The 20893-nt window shown below is 38.7% G+C and overlaps 1 protein-coding gene across 2 annotated transcripts in view; it reads right to left on the reverse strand.

Annotated features, from left to right (window-relative positions):
• Nucleotides 1-20893, reverse strand: part of BZW2 (basic leucine zipper and W2 domains 2) — a 60689-nt gene that overhangs the window by 21470 nt on the left and 18326 nt on the right. For both annotated transcript variants that reach the window (XM_002818182.5, XM_009242963.4), the window contains exons 2-5: nucleotides 19461-19525; nucleotides 10719-10895; nucleotides 3686-3789; nucleotides 2244-2309 (exon numbers count right to left, since the gene is read on the reverse strand). In XM_002818182.5, coding sequence (XP_002818228.3) covers nucleotides 2244-2309; nucleotides 3686-3789; nucleotides 10719-10895; nucleotides 19461-19525 — 412 coding nt within the window. The remainder of the gene's footprint in view (nucleotides 1-2243; nucleotides 2310-3685; nucleotides 3790-10718; nucleotides 10896-19460; nucleotides 19526-20893) is intronic.

Here is a 20893-nt window from a genome sequence, read left to right on the forward strand (position 1 = left end):
TTTCCATTATTTTGCGCCAATGCAAAATTCACTGGCATTGATAGAGACTTAAGTGTCTCCATCCTGATGACATGATTATTCCACTAACTGTGTAGGGGATAAGAAAATCTTAACTTACTATTCCCCAAGAATTGAAGGATTATTATATTATATTTACATTATGTGAAAGTGGCAGAACTGGAACCAAACCAGCCCATTTGCCTCTCAATTTATACCTATTAAATTCTCAACAAATTAAAAAGAACTTAACATCTAAGTAAGTGCCAGGGAGTGAGGGAATGAGGGATTGAAAGGCTTAAGTTCCAAGGAGCATCAGAAATGGGGAAGAATGAAAGAACTAACATAAATATAGACGGTTCATGTCAATTTGTCCTTTTCCTCCATTATAAAAATAAATAACATTTAAATGAGAATAAAAAATAGCCTCTAAAAATTTTAACACCACTTCTTTAAGCCCACGCATATAACCATATTCATTTAAAATATACTTAATCACATAGAAATGGTACGAAAATTAGATCATAAAAATAATAAACACATTGCTCAATTATATTAATCAACATTAAAACATAATTACATGTATACACACATTGTTTTTTACTGCATTATATGCTAATGATAGCTAAAACTTGTTAAGTGGACCAAACACTCTTCTGATCACTTTATGTGTATTAATACCTACAACAGGCTCCACCTCCAATTACAGAAAAGAACACTAAGGTACAAAGATATTAAGTCATTTGCCCCAGGTCAAACTACTACCAAATGGTTGCTTTGCACCTCGCATTTCCACTTAATTTGTCATGGGCATTTTCCCTTATTAATACGTGTAGTTATGCCTATGTGTATAAAAGACTGCATAGTATTCCACTGTATAGATAGACTGTAATTTAATTAACCAGTCTTCATCTCCCACCAATGAACATTTAGGCTATTTTTCAATACTGTGGTGACATCTTTATACATATAGCTTTATATATCCATGCTAATGGATTCTTATAAATTCATGACGGCTGGGTCATGGGTTATGTAAGAAACATTTCTTTTAATGACTATTGCCAAATTGCTCTTCAATATTATACACGGAACCACTGAACTGGGCAGGGTCGGGGGCGGTTAGGTGGGCAGGAGTGGGGAGAGTAAGTAAGTAGAGAAGAAGTAAGTATAGGTTACAGTTACTTTTTTCACTTGGTTTTTTACTTTAGATAGTTATCTAAAATTGGAAACAATGACAAAGTAACGAACAAATCTGAAACAAGTAAAGGTAGTGGGTGCTATATATAAACACAGGAGTTACAAATTGGAAGAGGGAACATGCAATTACTCCAAAGAGGACATCTTTAAGGAGATGCTACTGTTGATTTGACTAGAGACCAATTACTACACTGAGCCCCTTATATGTTATTTCATATATTCCCACAACCATAAGGTATATCCTCTTACTACAGCTATTTCACTGATGAGAAAGAGTACTGAGATTTACACCCATACACTCCATCTCCAAAGAGGTGCTTTTATTCCCTTTGTTAAACTGCATACAATTAAATAATTCTGCTGAACATTAGCTGCTGTGCTATGTTCTTTCATAGGCTTTAACTACTTAAATCACTTTATCTTGATTCTAGTTTTCATTCTAACCTCTGCAAGGTCAGAGATTATAGCCCGTAAAACTATTCTTACTGAACAAAGCACACTGTCTTACATTAAATATTAATGGAAAAAGTCCAGAATAATCACCTACTTCTTCCTATAGCTATTAGCTAATGATCCTTCATACTTATTTACCAAATATTTATTAAAAACTCACTATGTGTTTCACACACATATTATTATGTATATGGCACTTTTGGAATATCATTGTACATGTAAAATTTTATTTTATTTTATTTTATTTTTTTGAGACAGAGTCTTGCTCTGTCGCCCAGGCTGGAGTGCAGTGGAGCGATCTCAGTTTACTGAAGCCTCTGCCGCCCAGGTTCAAGCAATTCTCCTGCCTCAGCCTCCCAATTAGCTGGGATTACAGGTGCGTGCCACCACGCCCGGGTAATTTTTGTGTTTTTAGTAGAGACGGAGTTTCAGCATCTTGGCCAGGCTGGTCTTAAACTCCTGACCTTGTGATCTACCCGTCTTGGCCTCCCAAAGTGCTGGGATTACAGGCATGAGCCACCATGCCTGGCCACTTATAAAATTTTTATCCACCTCTATTTCATTACTATAAAACAGATAAGCATTTGAATTTTTACCTTTTTCATTTCATCTTCAAATGCCTTCTCCAAATACTTATATCTCCTGATGAGTTTATTGAAGACCTAAAAAAAAACAACCATTAAAGACACAGAAAGAGGTATAGAAACTCACTATAATGACACCATAGATCTATAATAATAAAAGTGTATAGTTAAACAGGCTCACACTGTAATATAAGAACTATAAGCATTTCAAAGATGCTATCATGACCTAGGGGAACAAATATGATCAAAATGTACATGTAAGATAAAACAAATTCATTCAAGAATATAGCAGGTAGAAAAAAAAATTCAACGAAAATAAAATAAATGTGATTTTTAAACTGTGAGATGCGGAGACTGAAAATCACGGAAATGAAGGTGTTAAAGATATAACCACTTAGATAATGATGTGATGGGGAGGAGAGCAAAGTGCAGGACAGATTCTACTCTAGGTAGACAACAAACACGTTTCTAGTAGATGAGCAAAAAATGTTATAATTTACTGGCAATAAAAGATGATTGGCCCCTACAGTCCTGTTAGAACTCTGAAGCAAAGTTTGCAACTGTACTAGTAAGATTTTAGACAGTTTTCTAAGTGGAATGATGTTTTTATTTAAATGGGGATTTTGTAAATATTGGTTATTTTAATAACTGTGGAAATGATTTCTTAATCTAGTTCCTTTTTCTCCTACACACAGGCTATACTCCTACTTACAACTCTTGGTGTATTTGTTTCCTAATGTAATCAAGATGGAGTCCAAGAGTAAAAAATATGGTTGCTCTTTATGGAGAAAGAATGACCCAGGCAGGGAATTAACACACAATAAGAAAAAGAAATAAATCGCATTAAAATCCCATAAATTTTATTTCCAACTTACACTAATACTTACATATTCCTTAACATGTATACAAGAAAAACGAATTCTCCTGATCCAAGAATAAATATTTAAATTCCCACAAGAGAGGTTAAAAAAAAAAAAGCATTATATTCTTGTAGTTCTTTGTGTTTTGTTTTGAGATGGAGTCTCACTCTGTCACCAAGGTTGAGCAGTGGCACGATCTCGGCTCACTGCAACCTCCGCCTTCCGGGTTCAAGTGATTCTCCTGTCTCAGCCTCCCAAGTAGCTGGGATTACAGGCGCCCACCACCATGCCCAGCTAATTTTTGTTATTTTTTAGTAGAGATGGGGTTTCACCATGTTGGCCAGGCTGGTCACAAACTCCTGACCTCAAGTGATCCACCTGCCATGGCCTCCCAAAGTGCTGGGATTATAGGCTTGAGCCACACTGCTAGGCCTATTTTTATAGTTTTAATGCCCATTATTTTCATAAGTTTAAAGGCTTTCTAAGATTCCTATTTAAAAACTGGGTGGGCTGCAGAGCTTCTATAGAGTTTTCCTCAGTACTCTTCAAATGCTTCCCTTCTGACTCAAGGGCAATCTCTCAAACAGGCTCTACCTGAGCATAGTTTCGGATGGTTTCATGATCTTCATTTGCTGAAAACACACAGTGGTTGGTCATCTTGGTCTTGTCACCATCATCTATGCGCGTTCCTCCAGGGGCTAAAAAGAGAAAGGTAATTATAATAAGGATAATACTGAAATTGAGAACAGCATTTGCAGAACAGATCAATTCTGGCAAATGAAAGAAAATAATGAAAGTAGATGTAAAATCTAAGAGTCACATAAAATTTCAAAGAATGACATGGATGTACAGATGTACACACGTTGCTATATATTTTTTCCTTTTTTTTTGAGATGGAGTCTCGCTCTCTCACCCAGGCTGTGACAATTGTGCAACGGCACAATCTCGGGTCACTGCAACCTCCACCTCCCCGGTTCAAGCGATTCTCCTGCCTCAGCCTCCTGAGTAGCTGGGATTACAGGCATGCACCACCATGCCTGGCTAATTTTTATATTTTTAGTAGAGACGGGGTTTCACCATGTTGGTCAGGCTGGTCTCGAACTCCTGACATTGTGATCCGCCCGCCTCAGCCTCCCAAAGTGCTGGGATTACAGGTGTAAGCCACTGCACCTGGCCTATTTTTTATTTTTTAGACAGGGTTTCGCTCTATTGCTGGAGTGCAGTGGTGCAATTATGGCTCACTGCAGTCTCAACCTCCAGGGTGCTCAAGTGATCCTCCTGCCTCAGCCTCCCAAGTAGCTAGGACCACAGGTGCGTGCCACCATGCCCAGCTTATTTTTTTGTAATTTTTGTAGATACAGGGTTTTGCCATGTTGCCCAGGCTGGTCTTTAACTACTGGGCTCAAGTGGTCCTCCTGCCTCAGCATCCCAAAGTGCTGGGATTACAGGCGTAAGCCACTGTAGTTGGCCTTGTATACTTCACGTTTCCAATATAATACAAATTAGTTGTTTCATTCACACTCCCACCATAGTGTACTTCATTTTTGTTCCACATCCTTGCCTTCACTACATCCTATCACTATAAGTCTGGTTCTTTCCAAAGTATATTCTTAATCATGGAAGCAAAGAACAACCTTTATTCAGTAAATTTTTCAGTAAATATTCAGTAAATATTCTCAATGCAACTCCAGACACTTCCCACTCCAGGACACAGTTCTTTCTTCAGGCTTGCTAACATTTTGCAAGTATTTTGCAGATACTCTACCTGGATCACCAACTACAGAAATGACCAGACCTGACTCATAGATCTTTTTGCCTTCTACTTGGGTAGCTATTACAATTGCTCCCTCCTTTGCTAACCCAGTTATCCATGACTGGTTGAATAGCATGGACTCTGATGCTTGCTATTTGAATTTGATCGCCCAGCTGCTATGTTGGCTAGAAGAAATTATTTTATTCTCTCTCATCTTTTTTTCCCCATGGACTCAATAGATTAGATGCCTTTTTCTTCAATAACTTTCCATATTCAAAGGGTCCTCCTGTAAGTTTCAATGGTAGCCAGTAGAAGCATTAGTTGATTAGAAGAGCAGAATGAGAACATTAGGAATTTTTATTTTCTAATTTTACTTCGTTGTAATTAAGGTAGAAGGTTTGAGTAGTTAGATTACTATCTTTCATATACACAACAAATGTTTGTAGTGTATATACTTACACCAGCTACTGTGCTAGGCACCAAGGATACAACAATGGTCAAAGCTGAAAAGACAAACACTCTCTACTCGTTAGCCACTCCCTTTATTTGTTTGTGCATTAGTGTATAATCGCCTTGATTTAACTTGTGATTTCAGATCTCTGGATTAAAAGGGCCACCCATAGCCACCTTTTTAGCAGGCATAGGCAAATGAGAATTCAATCAAGTTATACTTTCCTTAGCTTATCATCCCCTCTATGGGCTTCAGACTTCAGCATACAGTTTAGTAAGTAAGTTAGTTTTTGGAGAAGTCAGCCCCTTCAAGAGTGTATTTTCACTCAATTAATTTATGCATGAGATTTAATTAGCCCTTTTAAATGAATATAACCACCTGGAACTGTTGCGGGAAGTCAGGGAACCTGAACGGAGGGACCGGCTGAAGCCATGGCAGAAGAACATAAATTGTGAAGATTTCATGGACATTTGTTAGTTTCCCAAATTAATACTTTTATAATTTCTTAAGCCTGTCTTTACTGCAATCTCTGAACATAAATTGTGAAGATTTCATGGACATTTATCACTTCCCCAATCAATACTTACGCAGTTGAAGATAAGGGATGAAATACGCCCTGGTCTCCTGCAGCACCCCCAGGCTTGTTAGGATTGGGAAATTCCAGCCTGGCAAAATTCTAGTCAGACCAGTTGTCTGCTCTCAAACCCTGTTTCCTGTTAGGATATTTATCAATGACAGTGTGTGCCCAGCGGGACATGGACCTTCATCAGTAATTCTAATTTCGCCCTGGCCTCGTGATCTTGCTGTGCCCCCGTTTGCCTTGTGATATTTTATTGCCTTTGAAGCACGTGATCTCTGTGAACCACACCCTATTCGTACACTGTCTCCTCTTTGGAAATCGCTAATAAAAACTTGCTGGTTTTGCAGCTCAGGCCGACACGTGATGTCACCCCTGGAGTCCCAGCTGTCAAATTTCTTTCTTTTGTACTCTTTCTCTTTATTTCGCAGACCAGCCAACACTTACGGAAAACAGAAAAGAACCTACGTTGAAATATTGGGGGCTGGTTCCCCTGATATGGAACAAACTTAGATAATGATCTTCTAAAAACTCTGGGCTAATTATTGCTATTGCTTTTGATAGAAATTACAAAACTGAAAAGTTTGATATTGAAACTACAGACTTTTGAGAGGTATGTTTTTAAAGTTACATTGTTTAATGAAATAAAACACTTATTACATATTAATAATATTGCTACAGCTTGCATTAAAATTTTCGCTGATATTAGGACCAAGTATTGTTTGCCATTTCTAACGTTTTTGGAGTGACTGCTGTTTTTCTCAAAGTAGAAGTGAACTTAATATATTTATTGTATTTACTATACGAAGTGTAATATTGAAAGACAAAGATAGCTGCTGTTTTAAGAACAATGGGGCCGGGCATGGTGGCCCATGCTTGTAATCCCAGCACTTTGGGACAGATCACCTGAGGTCAGGAGTTCGAGACCAGCCTAGCCAACATGGTGGAAACCCCATCTCTACTAAAATTACAAAATTAGCTGGGTGTGCCGGCACATGCCTGTAATCCCGGCTACTTGGGATAATTGCCTGATCCCAGGAGGCGGAAGTTGTAGTGAGCCAACACTCCAGCCTGGGCGACATCATTAAAAAAAAAAAAAAAAAAAAAAGAACAATGGAAGAAGGTAAATTGTGAGTGTCAAGAAAATTTCTACATAATAATTAAACAAAGCATTTATGTAAGAAGAATGCACCTAGCTGGCTTCAGTCCTTACGTCGCGTGTCCAGACTCAGTAGACATCTAGTGTTGTACAGCTTATACCAAAACATTTGGCCCTATGTTCTTCTTGAATGTATAGACATGGAGTGAAGAAGTGAAATCTGGGCTCCACTAACCAATGGAAATTACTTAAAACCCTTCACCAAACCTTTCACTTAGGCATTGATAGCACTCAGATGGCCAAATTATTATTTACGGGACCAGGCCTTTTCAAAACTATCAAGCAGATAGTCAGGGCCTGTGAAGTGTGCCAAAGAAATAATCCCCTGCACTGCAGGCCATACATTTCAATCTCTGTATCTTTAACCTCCTTGTTAAGTTTGTCTCTTCCAGAATCGAAGCTGTAAAACTACAAATCGTTCTTCAAATGGAGCCCCAGATGCAGTCCATGACTAAGATCTACCGCGGACCCCTGGACCGGCCTGCTAGCCCATGCTCCGATGTTAATGACATCGAAGGCACCCCTCCCGAGGAAATCTCAACTACACAACCCCTACTACACCTCAATTCAGCAGGAAGCAGTTAGAGCGGTCGTTGGCCAACCTCCCCAACAGCACTTGGGTTTTCCTGTTGAGAGGGGGTACTAAGAGACAGGACTAGCTGGATTTCCTAGGGTGACTAAGAATCCCTAAGTCTAGCTGGGAAGGTGACCACATCCATCTTTAAACATGGGGCTTGCAACTTAGCTCACACCCGACCAATCAGGTAGTAAAGAGAGCTCACTAAAATGCTAATTAGGCAAAAACAGGAGGCAAAGAAATAGCCAATCATCTATTGCCTGAGAGCACAGTGGGAGGGACAATGACCGGGATATAAACCCAGGCATTCAAGCCAGCAATGGCTACCCTCTTTGGGTCCCCTCCCTTTGTATGGGAGCTCTGTTTTCACTCCATTAAATCTTGCAACTGCCAAAAAAAAAAAAGGAATTCTGGGCTGCAGAGATAAATCTGCTGATCATGGTAAATGAAACTTTAAGAAACTCAATACAAATTATACAGATAATTTTATATGGGGAGGTGGTTAATGATGGAAGCCAGGAGTAATGTAAGAAGTGGCATCCAGAGAGGTAGGAGGAGGTCTAAGTGGTCTCTTGTAAGGGAAGAAAATAAAAGAGTTCAAGAATGACAAAAGGGCCAAGAGTGCTGCCTGGAGGTCACTCAGTCTGAAAAGGGTCCATATAAGTGACTACTACAGTCATGTGACTTTGGCAAGAACCAAAACTTGCTGAAGATCACTCTGATAAAAATATATCATAATTAATGAAATACTAGAAGTCAATAATATATTAGGAAATATTCAACTCCACTATTAAAGTTTTAAATTGAAAATACTTATCACTTACCTAATTGACAGAGATCTAGAGAACTGATGAAATTAGGTAGCTAACATTGTTAAAGGTGTATGTAAATAGGAATTCATAATTTTTGATAAAATATTAAATATAAAGCTCCTTTTGAAGGCTGTTTTTCTCGCTCAGCTAGGTAGATGGAGACAGATATAGATAAAAATATCTCCATCTTTTATTTAATCCATTAATCCCTTGCTAAGTAGATAAAGATGTAATCAGGTAAAAGCACAAAGATATGTGCATACAGACACTGATAACTGTTGTTTATAAAAGCAGCAACTGCAAACAGTCTAAATATTCTTTTTTTTTTTTTTTTTTTTCAGAGAGTTTCACTCTTGTTGCCTAGGCTGGAGTGCAATGGCGCAATCTCGGCTCACTGCAAACTCCACCTCCTGGATTCAAGAGATTCTCCTGCCTCAGCCTCCTGAGTAGCTGGGATTACAGGCACCCACCACCATGCCCAGCTAATTTGGTATTTTTAGTAGAGACAGGGTTTCTCCACGTTGGTCAGGCTGGTCTCGAACTCCCAATCTCAGGTGATCTGCCTGCCTTGGCTTCCCAAAGTGCTGGGATTACAGGTGTGAGCCACCGTGCCTGGCCCCTAAATATTCTTTAACATCCATTTGGCTTTAATTCTTTTTAGAATCATCCAGTATAACACTCATGGGTGTGCAAGGCAGCAACATATTGCTGAATAAATACAAATCAGCATGCAGAATATCGTATTTGCATAATGTCACCCATTCTCAAAATTTTATGAGGTAAAGAGATTTCTTTTTTCTTTTTGAGACAGAGTCTCGCTCTGTCACCCAGGTTGGGGTGTAGAGGCTTGATCTCAGCTCACTGTAACCTCTGCCTTCTAGGTTCAAGTGATTCTCCTGCCTCAGCCTCTCTAGTAGCTGGGATTACAGGCAGCCGCCACCACATCCTGTTAATTTTTGTATTTTTTTATAGACACGGGGTTTCACCATGTTGGCCAAGCTGGTCTCGAACTCCTGACCTCAGGTGATCCACCCGCCTCAGCCTCCCAAAGTGTTGGGATTACAGGCGTGAGCCACCACGCCCGGCTGCTAAAGAGATTTCCAGAAGGAAAGTAACCAAAATGTTAACAATGACTTTTCCCGGGGAATGGGATTTGAGCTCAATATAGATAGCTGTTATACTTAGACGTGAATTATCTACAGTCATAATGTAAGCTCTTCATAAACAATAAGAACAACAAAACTAATTCAGTATGTGGCGAAAACCAGCAATGCAGAATGACAGAAGGCCTAGTAGTCAATGGGGCCATGTACCAAACAGATTGCTTGAAATAAGAGCTCAGAGAAAAAGGAATTTACGGGCAGTTCCACCTCAAGATGGAGGAATGTATGCACATTCTTTTTCAAAGCCAAGGTAGGTTGGCTTAAGCAGTGTTTTCTCAAGGAAAGGCCATGATGGCACATTGGGCAAGGCAATCTTTCATTATGTTGCATGCTCTTTGCATAGCAGGTAGACAGATACCTGCCCTCCCCCCTCAAATCTTTTTAACAACTAAAACACTTGCACACATTTGCAAACTGAAAATTCCTGGCCTAGGAAATTTGACGGTTTCTAGTGATTTATAGCTACCACAGGAACTAACTATAAGAACTCAGATCTAAGAATGACTGTGAGAGGAAAAATGGGTGGCTATTATACTTAATAAATATTAGAATCATCTACTTAATAAACCTAAATAGTATTTGAAGCCTACTTTCCTGATGCCTCTGTTCTATAAAGTATAGCTTTTATTCTGTTTTCACCTATCTTTAACAATTTCTAATCTTCTATCTTTAATTTTTCTACTTATACTTAAAATTTAAATGATTTTTCAATCACCAGGTTTAAACTATATTTCTTATATGCTTTATTTATGGATGAAATGGCATTAATTAAACCTTGGAAATGTATACACTAAGTTATAGTCTTTTGCAGAAATTACCCCTTTTATGGCCCCTCCAAAAACACTGAAAGATTAGGGACATATGAGAAAGGCGGCTTTTAGGAGAAGCAAAGTGGCCGACTTTGTTGTAACGTCAACCAAAGTCCTCCATTCTATGCTTATATTAACCAATAATCATTTCACATCTGCATTAATACCATTCCAAATCCTAAACCAGGTAAAATTATAGGCTTCCATTTGTATTCTTATTAACTCTAATAAACATAAACTTATAAAGACTCTATCTTATAAGGAAATACTTCAACAGAATTAAAAATATATAAATATACTACAAGAAGCGATAATGCATGGTTTACCAAGCATACTGCCAGCCACCAGGATATCGAAGAGTGTGTCTGCATAGCGACGATAATCTAATCTTGAGCCTGTAGAGTCCAGAAATTTGGCTACAGCTTCAAGGTCATCACCAGCCTCATTAAGCCCCTGGACAAGTGTATCCCTGAAGACTGTGGGTTCGAATTTCTCTTTTTCATCTAAAATAAAACAATTCAAAATAACAGTCAAATAAATAAATAAATACTGAGAGTATAACAATCAAAACTTAAATTCTATTTTATCTAAGATAGGAAAAAAAAATCCACAGAGCATCACCAAAGAATGTACGAGAATATACAAATATAAACAAACAAATAAAGATGGCAGAGGGGAATAAGAAGGGATGTCTCTTTTAAAATAAGTTACTGTAGGCTGGGTGCGGTGGCTCACGCCTGTAATCCCAGCACTTTGCGAGGCCAAGGTGGGTGGATCACCAGAGGTCAGGAATTTGAGACCAGCCTTGCCAAAACAATGAAACTCTGTCTCTATTAAAAATATAAAAAATTAGCTGGGCATGGTGGTGGGTGCCTGTAATCCCAGCTACTTGGGAGGCTGAGGCAGGAGAATCACTTGAACCCAGGAGGTGGAGGTTGTGGTGAGCAGAGATAGTGCCATTGCACCCCAGCCTGGGAGACAAGAGTGAAACGCTGTCTCAAAAAAATTAAAAAAAAAAAAAGAATTTATTGCAGAGTACTTAAATATTTAATAGATGTAATGAGCCATATATGTATATCTACAGCTTCAGGACAGATGTGCTAAACTTTTTGGTCTCATGACCTCTTGACACTTAATATGTACATTTGGAATTAGGATTCCAAAGGATCCTTTGGAAAAAGACTCTGGAATCCTAATTACGAAGGATTAGGATTCTAAACTTTGGAACCCTAATTCCAAAGTTTTGGATCCTAACCCAAAAACTCTTTGGAATCCTAACTCCAAAGTATTCCAAAGGGAGTTTTTGTTTATGGAGGTTCAATCTATGGATACTTATTTTAAGAAATTAAAACAAAACATTTTAGAGTATTTATTTAACAAAAAAATTAGTGAGAAGGATAGTATTGTTTTATACTCTTGCAAATCTCTTTAATGCCTGGCTTAATGGCAGACAGATCAATTTTCATATCCACTGCATTCAATCTACTGCAATATCACACATCTTTAAACTCTAGAAAACTCCACTGTAAAAGTATGAGAGAATGTGTGAAAGACGTGAATATCTTGGTATCATTATAAAAATGGTTTTGATTTTGTGGGGCTTCAGAGGACTGACAGGGTTATAGATATTATATAGCTTTTTTTCCTTAGAAAGTGGATAAGACAAATACAGAGCAATCACAAAGGCACACATGAAAAGCATAAATGAGCTGTCAGAATGAAATGGACACATGAGCCTGCAGAAGTAGTTTGCTGTGGTGACTGGAAGTTTGGGTTTGGAAGGAGTTTTGGTCTAGACTCTAGCAAAACCTTGTGGAAGGTCAACTTGGAGCCAGGTCTTGAACAAAGCAGGGATCATATACTGTTGATAAGAAGTGAAGACGACAAACTACATGTCAGATTTGGTGGAAAAAAATGAGTGGATTAAAGGTAAAGAGTCTGTAGTTCAACTCAAAGGGCATCACCCTTTTTTTCCACACCCATGGAGAATAAGTCTGGATGTGAGGCGAGAGGAGCAAAGGATGAACCCAAAACTTCAAAAGAAAAAATCATATCATAGATATCTCTAGAGAGAAAGGTGAAAGATACTGCAACAGAAGTGGGAGGGATGGAGGGAAGAGAATACTATAAAAATATTTCATAAATAAAGAGTTCTTGGAAATAAAAAATATGATAGAAAAAGTAAAAAACTCAATGGAAGCATTAAGAGAAAGCTAAGATTATCTTTCAGAAAATAGAAAAAAGGTCAAAGACCTAGAAAATAGTAGCAAAAAGAAGAGAAAAAGGGCAGACCTGTCAAATATCCAAAAAAAATACATCTAACAGACAAAATGAGAAAACAAAGGAAAGGAAATTTTTTGAAAAATCTCAATAAATCTCACAGAAATGAAAGATTGTTTCCAAGTACATGGCTGTCTGGGAACCCAGCACAAAGATTGATAGTGGATTCACACAAAGTACATTGATTACCGTGAGATTTCAGAATACTGGGAACAAAGCAATTATCTGAAGTTTCCGGGGCGAAAAAAAAACAAGTGATATGTAAAAAGTATCAAGCAACTAAATTGCTCAACAGAAATACCAGACACAGAAGACATTTCTTCAAAATTCTTAGGGAAAAGTATTTCCAGCCTAGAATTCTTGTTAGTGTTCAGCCAAAAAAAACCTGGGTGACAGGTCTCACTCTGTCACCCAGGCTGGAGGGCAGTGGCGCAATCTTGGCTCACCATAACCTCCGCCTCCTGGGTTCATGTGATTTTCCTGCTTCAGCTTCCCGAGTAGCTGGGACTACAGGTACGTGCCACCACACCCAGCTAGCTTTTGTATTTTCAGTACAGACAGGATCTTGCCATGTTGCACAGGCTGGTCTCAAACTCTTGGCCTCAAAAGATACTGCCGTGGCCTCCCAAAGTACTGAGATTACAGGCATGAGCCACTGTGCCTGGCCCAGCCAAACTACTAATCAAGGGTAAGAGCAATATGAACATACATATACTGAAACACCCAAGGCCTCAAAAATGGATAATAACTGAAGAGTAAGTTATGAGATCCCAGGCAAGAGGGAAAAAACAAGACAGGCAATAGCACTCTTGTGGATAATGGTAAAAGGACATTTCAAGCTTTTCCTTAAGTGTTTTGTATTAAGAGATTCATACAACAAAGGGAAAGGTTAGGGTTGGCTAGTTTTAAGGCACAGAAAACTAAGCCCCCCCAACTCAAGAGATAATTACATTTATTAAATCAAGAGATAACAAAATAATGTTATTTTTTAAAAATGCAGTCATATCATAGTTCAGCTATGAATAGCACATACAATGTCACAAAAATTTAAACCTTAAACATTGGTGTGGCTGAAACTATGTGACACAATGAAAGAATAGAGAAGGATAGGAAGTATGGGGGTGGGAGGAAGCGAGCAATGAAAGAGAGCTGAATCATCATTTTCCACAGTAGAAAAGGCATATCTACTATCTCCAACAGAAAAATCAAGAACTAGCCATACTATGTGCATGCATAACTTTGATAAAATTAAAAACTACATTTTAAAACCATATAGCAACTGCCTAGTTTGTACTGCTTGTAAGTGGTCTAACAGAAGGGCTGGGTTGTAAGTGGTTAACACTAGTCACATCAGCATGAGAACCAGAGAAGAATGGCATTCCCAGTACCAGTCAGTCACGCAGCATGAGATACCATAAAGACACACATAAATTAACTGGGACAATATTCATCATGAACAAGAGATAAAAAGTCCTTTTGATGCTGTAAGCAAAACATTATGCAGCCAAGAACATGCAAATGGTGACTGCAGAAAAAATATAGTTAGGGTCTTGTTGTGTAGAGGGGGAGGAAAATGGATAGGAATTCTAGAGGAATACATTAGATGGAGCGGGAGGAGGGGATAACTGGGTTTCTATACAAAAGGAACCCACTGAAAAGCACAGAAAACTTCACCTCCCACTCAGGGTCTAGCCAACAGGCAATTCTCCTTCCTTGTTGAAAAAAGATATTTTCTTTCCTATAATATGAGAAAGGTAGAAGTAAAACAACTACATGCTGTTATATTAAGTCTTGTGACCAGTTTCCAAAATCAAATAAAGTCATTCCCACAAAGGCCCTACAACATGGTTAGATGTTGATTCAGGTGGCAGAACAGATTTTGATGATTTGAAAATTACAAATGGAGGCATCGGGAAATGTAAATGGATAAATGAGGAAAAACCCAGAGTATGCCAAGAATCCATGCAGAGGACTTTGTTTTCAATGTAAGACACAACTTAAAAACTTGTTTGTAAAAAGATCTTCATCCTCCCATTCCAAAAGAATTACCAGCAAAGAGAAAAAGGAAGATAGCATACTACAGCCAAGGATATTTCAACAGTGAGCAATAAGGGTGGTAGGTCAAAATGATTACTTACAGCTTGGGAATCTTAAAAACTTATGATGGACTGATAGGACTAATAATTGTTTTGCAGGCTGAAAAAACCTCCCAGCTGCTAAAACAAAGTGCCCATCAAAAGGACTAGAAAATTCCCATATAAGAAAATGGCAAGAACACTAATGAAAACTTGAGAAACAAGACAACATTGGAACGAAAGAGTCTTTTTCATCTGAAAGTACAGTAAATGGAGTTTGTATTTTATCAGAGGACAGTCTAGCAGAAATACTAACAAAATTCGAATGAAAATATGCCATTGCCTCCTTGGATTTCCATTTGGCAGTTCAAGTCCCCCTTGAAGTGAGAAGGATATAATTAGGGTCTCCAATTTAAACTGTGCTGGTGAATCATAATTGTGATACTCAAGAGTTAGTCATAATAGCCCTTGTACTGACATAGAGAAGAAATGGGCCTAATTCTGACACTCAAATATGCGTATGCATTATCTAACTTGCTTACTGTGGGAACTACAGTAACTGGTTAAAAACACATTAGTGAAGTGATATAATAGCAGAACCTACATCCCTTCCTGGATGTCACTGAGATGTAGCAATGAATTTTAAAAATCACATATTTTCTTTTTTCCTGTAAAATCAAATGTATTTTCTAATTATATATATACATATACTCATATTTGCACATATATTTCAAGATTTAAAGGTTTGCTCATTTAGTTATTAACACCACTTACTATAAAGCTAAAAGTGATTTAAAACCAATATTACATGGCTCATGCCTGTAATCCCCGTACTTTGGGAGGCCAAGGTAGATGGATCACTTGAGGCCAGGAGTTCTGAGACCAGCCTGAGCAACATGATGAAACTTCATGTTTACTAAAAAATACAAAACTTAGCTGGGTGTGGTGGTGCACGGCTGTAATCCCAGCTACTTGGGAGGCTGAGGCACAAGAATCGCTTGAATCCGGGAGGCAGAGGCTGCAGTGAGCTGAGATTGCGCCACTGAACTCCAGCCTAGATGACAGAGTGAGACTGTCTCCAACAACAACAACAAAAAACATTATTTACAGAGCTAAAGTCTCAGGGAGAAACCTGAGCACATGGTAATGCTGAATGCCTGCAGTTTGGCCTTTTTTTCTCTCTCTTGTTTTTACTAATTGTAATCCAATTTTTCTAAAAATGTACAGAAAGACCAGTTTGATTATTAAATGTTTCATTTAGCAAAGCATAATCCAATAGCTCATGGGAGAAATTTTCATCCTTTCAGATTTCCACAAGTCACAGGAAAAAACATAATTACTTTGGAGAATATATCATAAGTGAGATGTATTTCATAAAGTAAAAGAGAATCTGATTAGAGTTCTATTATATAATGTGTCCTGCCATGACGTTTGTATTTTAATGCTAAGCAATAACGACAATGCAATAAGAAATACATTGTCATACTAACTTGGCATGCAGGAGCATTGGCTTTGCTAGGAAATGTTTCAAAGTGAAGACATATCTTCAGAAAACAGCCTATCACAAGGACCTTGAAATATCCTCAGTAGTAATTTTCCCCAGCTCTACAAAATTGCTAACCACTTATTTGATGTCAGCCCCTTCATAATAGCAAAGAAAAGTTAAGGATGAGAAATCATCAGGAGGCGTTTCACTACTAAGAGGAGCAGAAAATGAAGTTGACTCAATTTTTATTCCCCCATCAGGAGTTTGGCACAAAATGGCTCAAGTGTTGCTTAAATCCCCAAGAGATATGAGTTATATGAATTCAGATCAACTGGTAAATAATATATATTTCTCAGTGGCTCTCCCTGAGTACTCCAACAGCACAATCTTGACCACCAAGTGATTCAGAGGCAAACCAGTTCTGAAGGAGAGGGAAAACTTTCCGGTTCTTAACTGAAGACAAACTGTAAGGGCCAGTTTACTCGCTGACTCACGTCTGCTGTTGTGCAACACATTCTGAGGCCCTCTCTTGAGCTCAGTTCCAGTGAATTAGCGTCACACTAATAAAGACGCTTGAGGTGGAGATCCAGCTCTGAGATTAACACGATCCCCCAGGGGAAGGCAATAGCAAACGTTTCTGTGCCTCATAGCTGGGCATATATTAGCTATTATTATCATATTACTAGGCTCCACAATACCTTCACTGTAATTAGGTTTCTGAACTATATTGTTCATTCCTGATAAATCCTTTTAAAATCATCCATGTCCTTTTTTCCAAGACTGCTTTAAACAATAAGACAATGAATTCTGGTTAGCACTTTGTGTTTGATATCTGCTTCCAGATGGCAAGGGGCAATATAGTGGGGCACAATTTGTAAGACTAAGATGAGGACTAAATAGAGAAGTGGCTCAGGCTATACTTGTATTTATTCTTCTTATGGGGATAGGCCAGAAATGAAAAAAGTAGAAAAGGGAGAGTGCAAAACAGAAAAACTGTACAAAGTAACTATTTTCTGGTCACTTTAATTTTTTTTTAATTTTTATATTTTACTATGAACATGAAGCTTCCCAGCAGACAGCACACAGTTAAATTCAGTCTTACTGCTTCCTAGTGACTCTTACAAACTCTTCTGATCCAAATGATCTATTATATTGCAATTTCTTTTCCATCTACATGACTAGACTTGTTACTTAAATGGACACAGCACTGCAAGAGAACACAGGCTGCTTAGCACTGACTGCCAAAGGCATATAAAGTCAGTTATCAATGAAATAATTTAGTCCTCCAAGATCATTACATGGGATTCTGCTCCAACATCTTTTATCTTTATACATACTTCCTCAAATATTTTTCAGTAATTCCCTTCAACTTTATTTAATTTAATCACTCACATCATGTTTCCTCTTTGAAAAAGTTTCCCTATTGAGTTCCAGTTCAGCTTTTTTTTTTCTGAGATGGAGTTTCACTCGTTGCCCAGGCTGCAGTGCAGTGGTGCAATGTCGGCTCACTGCAACCTCCCCCTCCTGGGTTCAAGCGATTCTCCTGCCTCAGCCTCCAGAATAGCTGGGATCACAGACACGCGCCACCACGCCCGGCTAATTTTGTACTTTTAGTAGAGACTGGGTTTCTCCATGTTGGTCAGGCTGGTCTCAAACTCCCAACCTCAGGTGATCCACCTGCCTTGGCCTCCCAAAGTGCTGGGATTACAGGCGTGAGCCACCACGCCTGGCCCCAGTTCAGCTATTCTTATATCCAAGAGGACCTCTATATAATTATGCAAAACTGACTAAATATAAAATCATGTTTAAAATATTCTTGGCTTGGTGTAGTGGCTCATGCCTGTAATCCCATCACTCGGGGAGGCTAAGACATGAACATCGCTTGAACCCAGCTTCAACAACATAGCAAGACCTTGTCTCCACAAAAAAGTGGCTACTTGGGTGGCTGAGGTGGGAGGAGCACTTAAGCCCAGGAGGTTGAGTCTGCAGTAGCTGTGATGGCACCACTGTATTCCAGCCTAGGTGTCCAGCCTAGAGCAAGACCCTATCTCAAAAATAAACAAGCCAATAATTAATTAAAAATAAATAAATAGGCAGATCACAAGGTCAGGAGATCAAGACCAGCCTGGCCAATATGGTGAAACCCCGTCTGTACTAAAAATACAAAAATTAGCTGGGTATGATGGCGGGTGCCTGTAATCCCAGCTACTTGGGAGGCTGAGGCAGGAGAATCACTTGAACCTGGGAGGCGGAGGTTGCAGTGAGCCGAGATGGCGCCACTGCACTCCAGCCTGACGACAGAGCGAGACTCCATCTCAAAATAGATAAATAAATAAATAAATAAATAAAAGTCTTTTATACAGGCCAGGTGCAGTGGCTCACATCTACAATCTCAGCACTCTGGGAGGCCAAGGGAGGAGGACTGCTTGAGGCCAGGAGTTTGAGACCCTGTCTCTACAAAAAAATTTTTTAAAACATAGCCAGGTGTGGTGGTGTGCACCTATAGTCCCAGCTACTTGGGAGGCTGAGGTGAAAGGACCACTTGAGCCCAGGTGTTTGAGGATGCAGTGAGCTATCATCACACCACTGCACTCCAACCTGGGTGACAGTGCAAGACCCTGTCTCTAAAAAAAATATAAAATATTATTTACACAAAAAGAATGCTAAGATGAACATTATAAAAAAAAAAAGTCACTCACACAAATAGAAATTTTACCAGTCATCATCAAAATGGGTCTATAACTACTCTTACCACAATTAAAGACACTTGAAAATAAGGTTTTTAAGGGGAATTTAGGGCAGTAGATTTATTGTGACTTCCTCATTTCTGAAAAATTAAAAAACTCACTATCTCACTTCCTAATTTACTTTTCATTTTATCATCTTTGCCATCAACATTTTCAGAAAACGACAAAGAAAGCAAAAACCAAATACAATGCTAATGTCAAAATCAGTAAAATGTATCAATTGCCAACTTCATAACCTCCTAAGACAACCTGAACAGAGATATCTATCCCATTCTGTAGATGAAAACAAGTAGCACAGGCAAATTAAATAACGTCCAACAAGTAACTGGCAGTTCTATGGTTTCACTAAAGCACTTCAGATTCTACACTCAGAGCTCAAATGGGTAGAATCAGTGAGGCTGGGGGAAACAGGGATCATTCAGATTCTTCTCCAATCTTCTATTTTGGTTACAACTTTAAACACACACACACACAACCTACCCCTTTTCCGAGTTTTGAACCGCTGGCCTGTTAGCACTGGCTTCTGATGCTTATTCATAAAATTTCTGAAAACAAAGAAAATAAAGATTATGTATTTCAAATAAGCAGTTTATATGGAAAACATATGGCCAGTAAATTTGGTTGAACATATGTTCAACCTCACTCATTACTGAATATGCCTCTTTTTTGTTTTTTTTCAATTGAGACGGAGTCTCGCTTTCGCCCAGGCGGGAGTGCAGTGGTGTGATCTCGGCTCACTGCAACCTCCGCATCCCGGGTTCAAGCAATTATCCTGCCTCAGCCTCCTGAGTATCTGGGACTACAAGCGCGAGCCACCACGCCCAGCTAATTTTTGTATTTTTAGTAGAGACGGGGTTTCACCATGGTGGCCAGGTCTTGAACTCCAGACCTCGTGATCCACCCACCTTGGCCTCGCAAAGTGTTGGGATTACAGGTGTGAGCCACGGCGCCCGGCATAAATACACTTTTAAAAATGAGATCTAATTTTAACTTGGACTAGCAAAAATTTTAAAGTTTACCAATACTCAGTGTTGGCAAAGGACATAGGAAAAACAACTACAGACACCAACTTTGATGTAAAGGTTAAACTCCATGAAATACTTTGAGGAAAATTTTGGTGACTATTTACTACATTTACTATAAATATTTACATGGGCATAACCTTGGTCCAGCAGTATCCTACCAGGAATTTATCCTGTAGTTATATTCACACAAGAATGCAAATATACTTGTATATGTAAAAGGATTTAGTTGCAGCATTGTTGTATACATAAAAAATGGAACATGAAATGTCCTCAAATAAGTTATAATTTAGGCACCGAGTGGAACACCATGAAGCTTTATGAAAGCAAGAATTAGATCTAACTGTACCACATTTCTGCTCCTGGTTACCTTTCTGACTATATATGTATGTTCAATACACATCTCGTCTCATCGCTCATTGAGTTCCAGTCACATTGATCTCTTTGTTGTTCTTCCAATAGGCCAGATAAGGTCTGGCTTCTGAGGCTCTGTTCCTGCCTCTCTTTCAGGAAAGATCTTCCCCAGCTGTCCACATGGCTATCTCCTTGCAATCATTCAAATGCCTCCCTGAAAACTGAGGTCTTCTCTGACCATCTCCACCAAAGTGGCCCGTTGTCACTAGCTCTCCTTACTTAGCTTTATTTTTCTTTAGCAGTGCCTGCCATTTTATTATTATCTCTTTGTCTGGGGTCTATATCCTCCATGAGTGTAACTCCACTAGGACAGGAACCTTGTAGGTTTTTATTCCATAGAGGTCCTTTAGCTCCTCCATTCTGTATCTTTTATATTGAGCAAAGTACAAACATATAATAAATACTTTTCAAATAAGTTGCTGGACTGTTATGGAAAGATGCTCAAGGGATATTGATAGTGGAAAAAAGCAAGCTGAA

This window comes from Pongo abelii, chromosome 6, assembly GCF_028885655.2.
Source record: "Pongo abelii isolate AG06213 chromosome 6, NHGRI_mPonAbe1-v2.0_pri, whole genome shotgun sequence".
Classification (NCBI taxonomy): Eukaryota; Metazoa; Chordata; class Mammalia; order Primates; family Hominidae; genus Pongo; species Pongo abelii.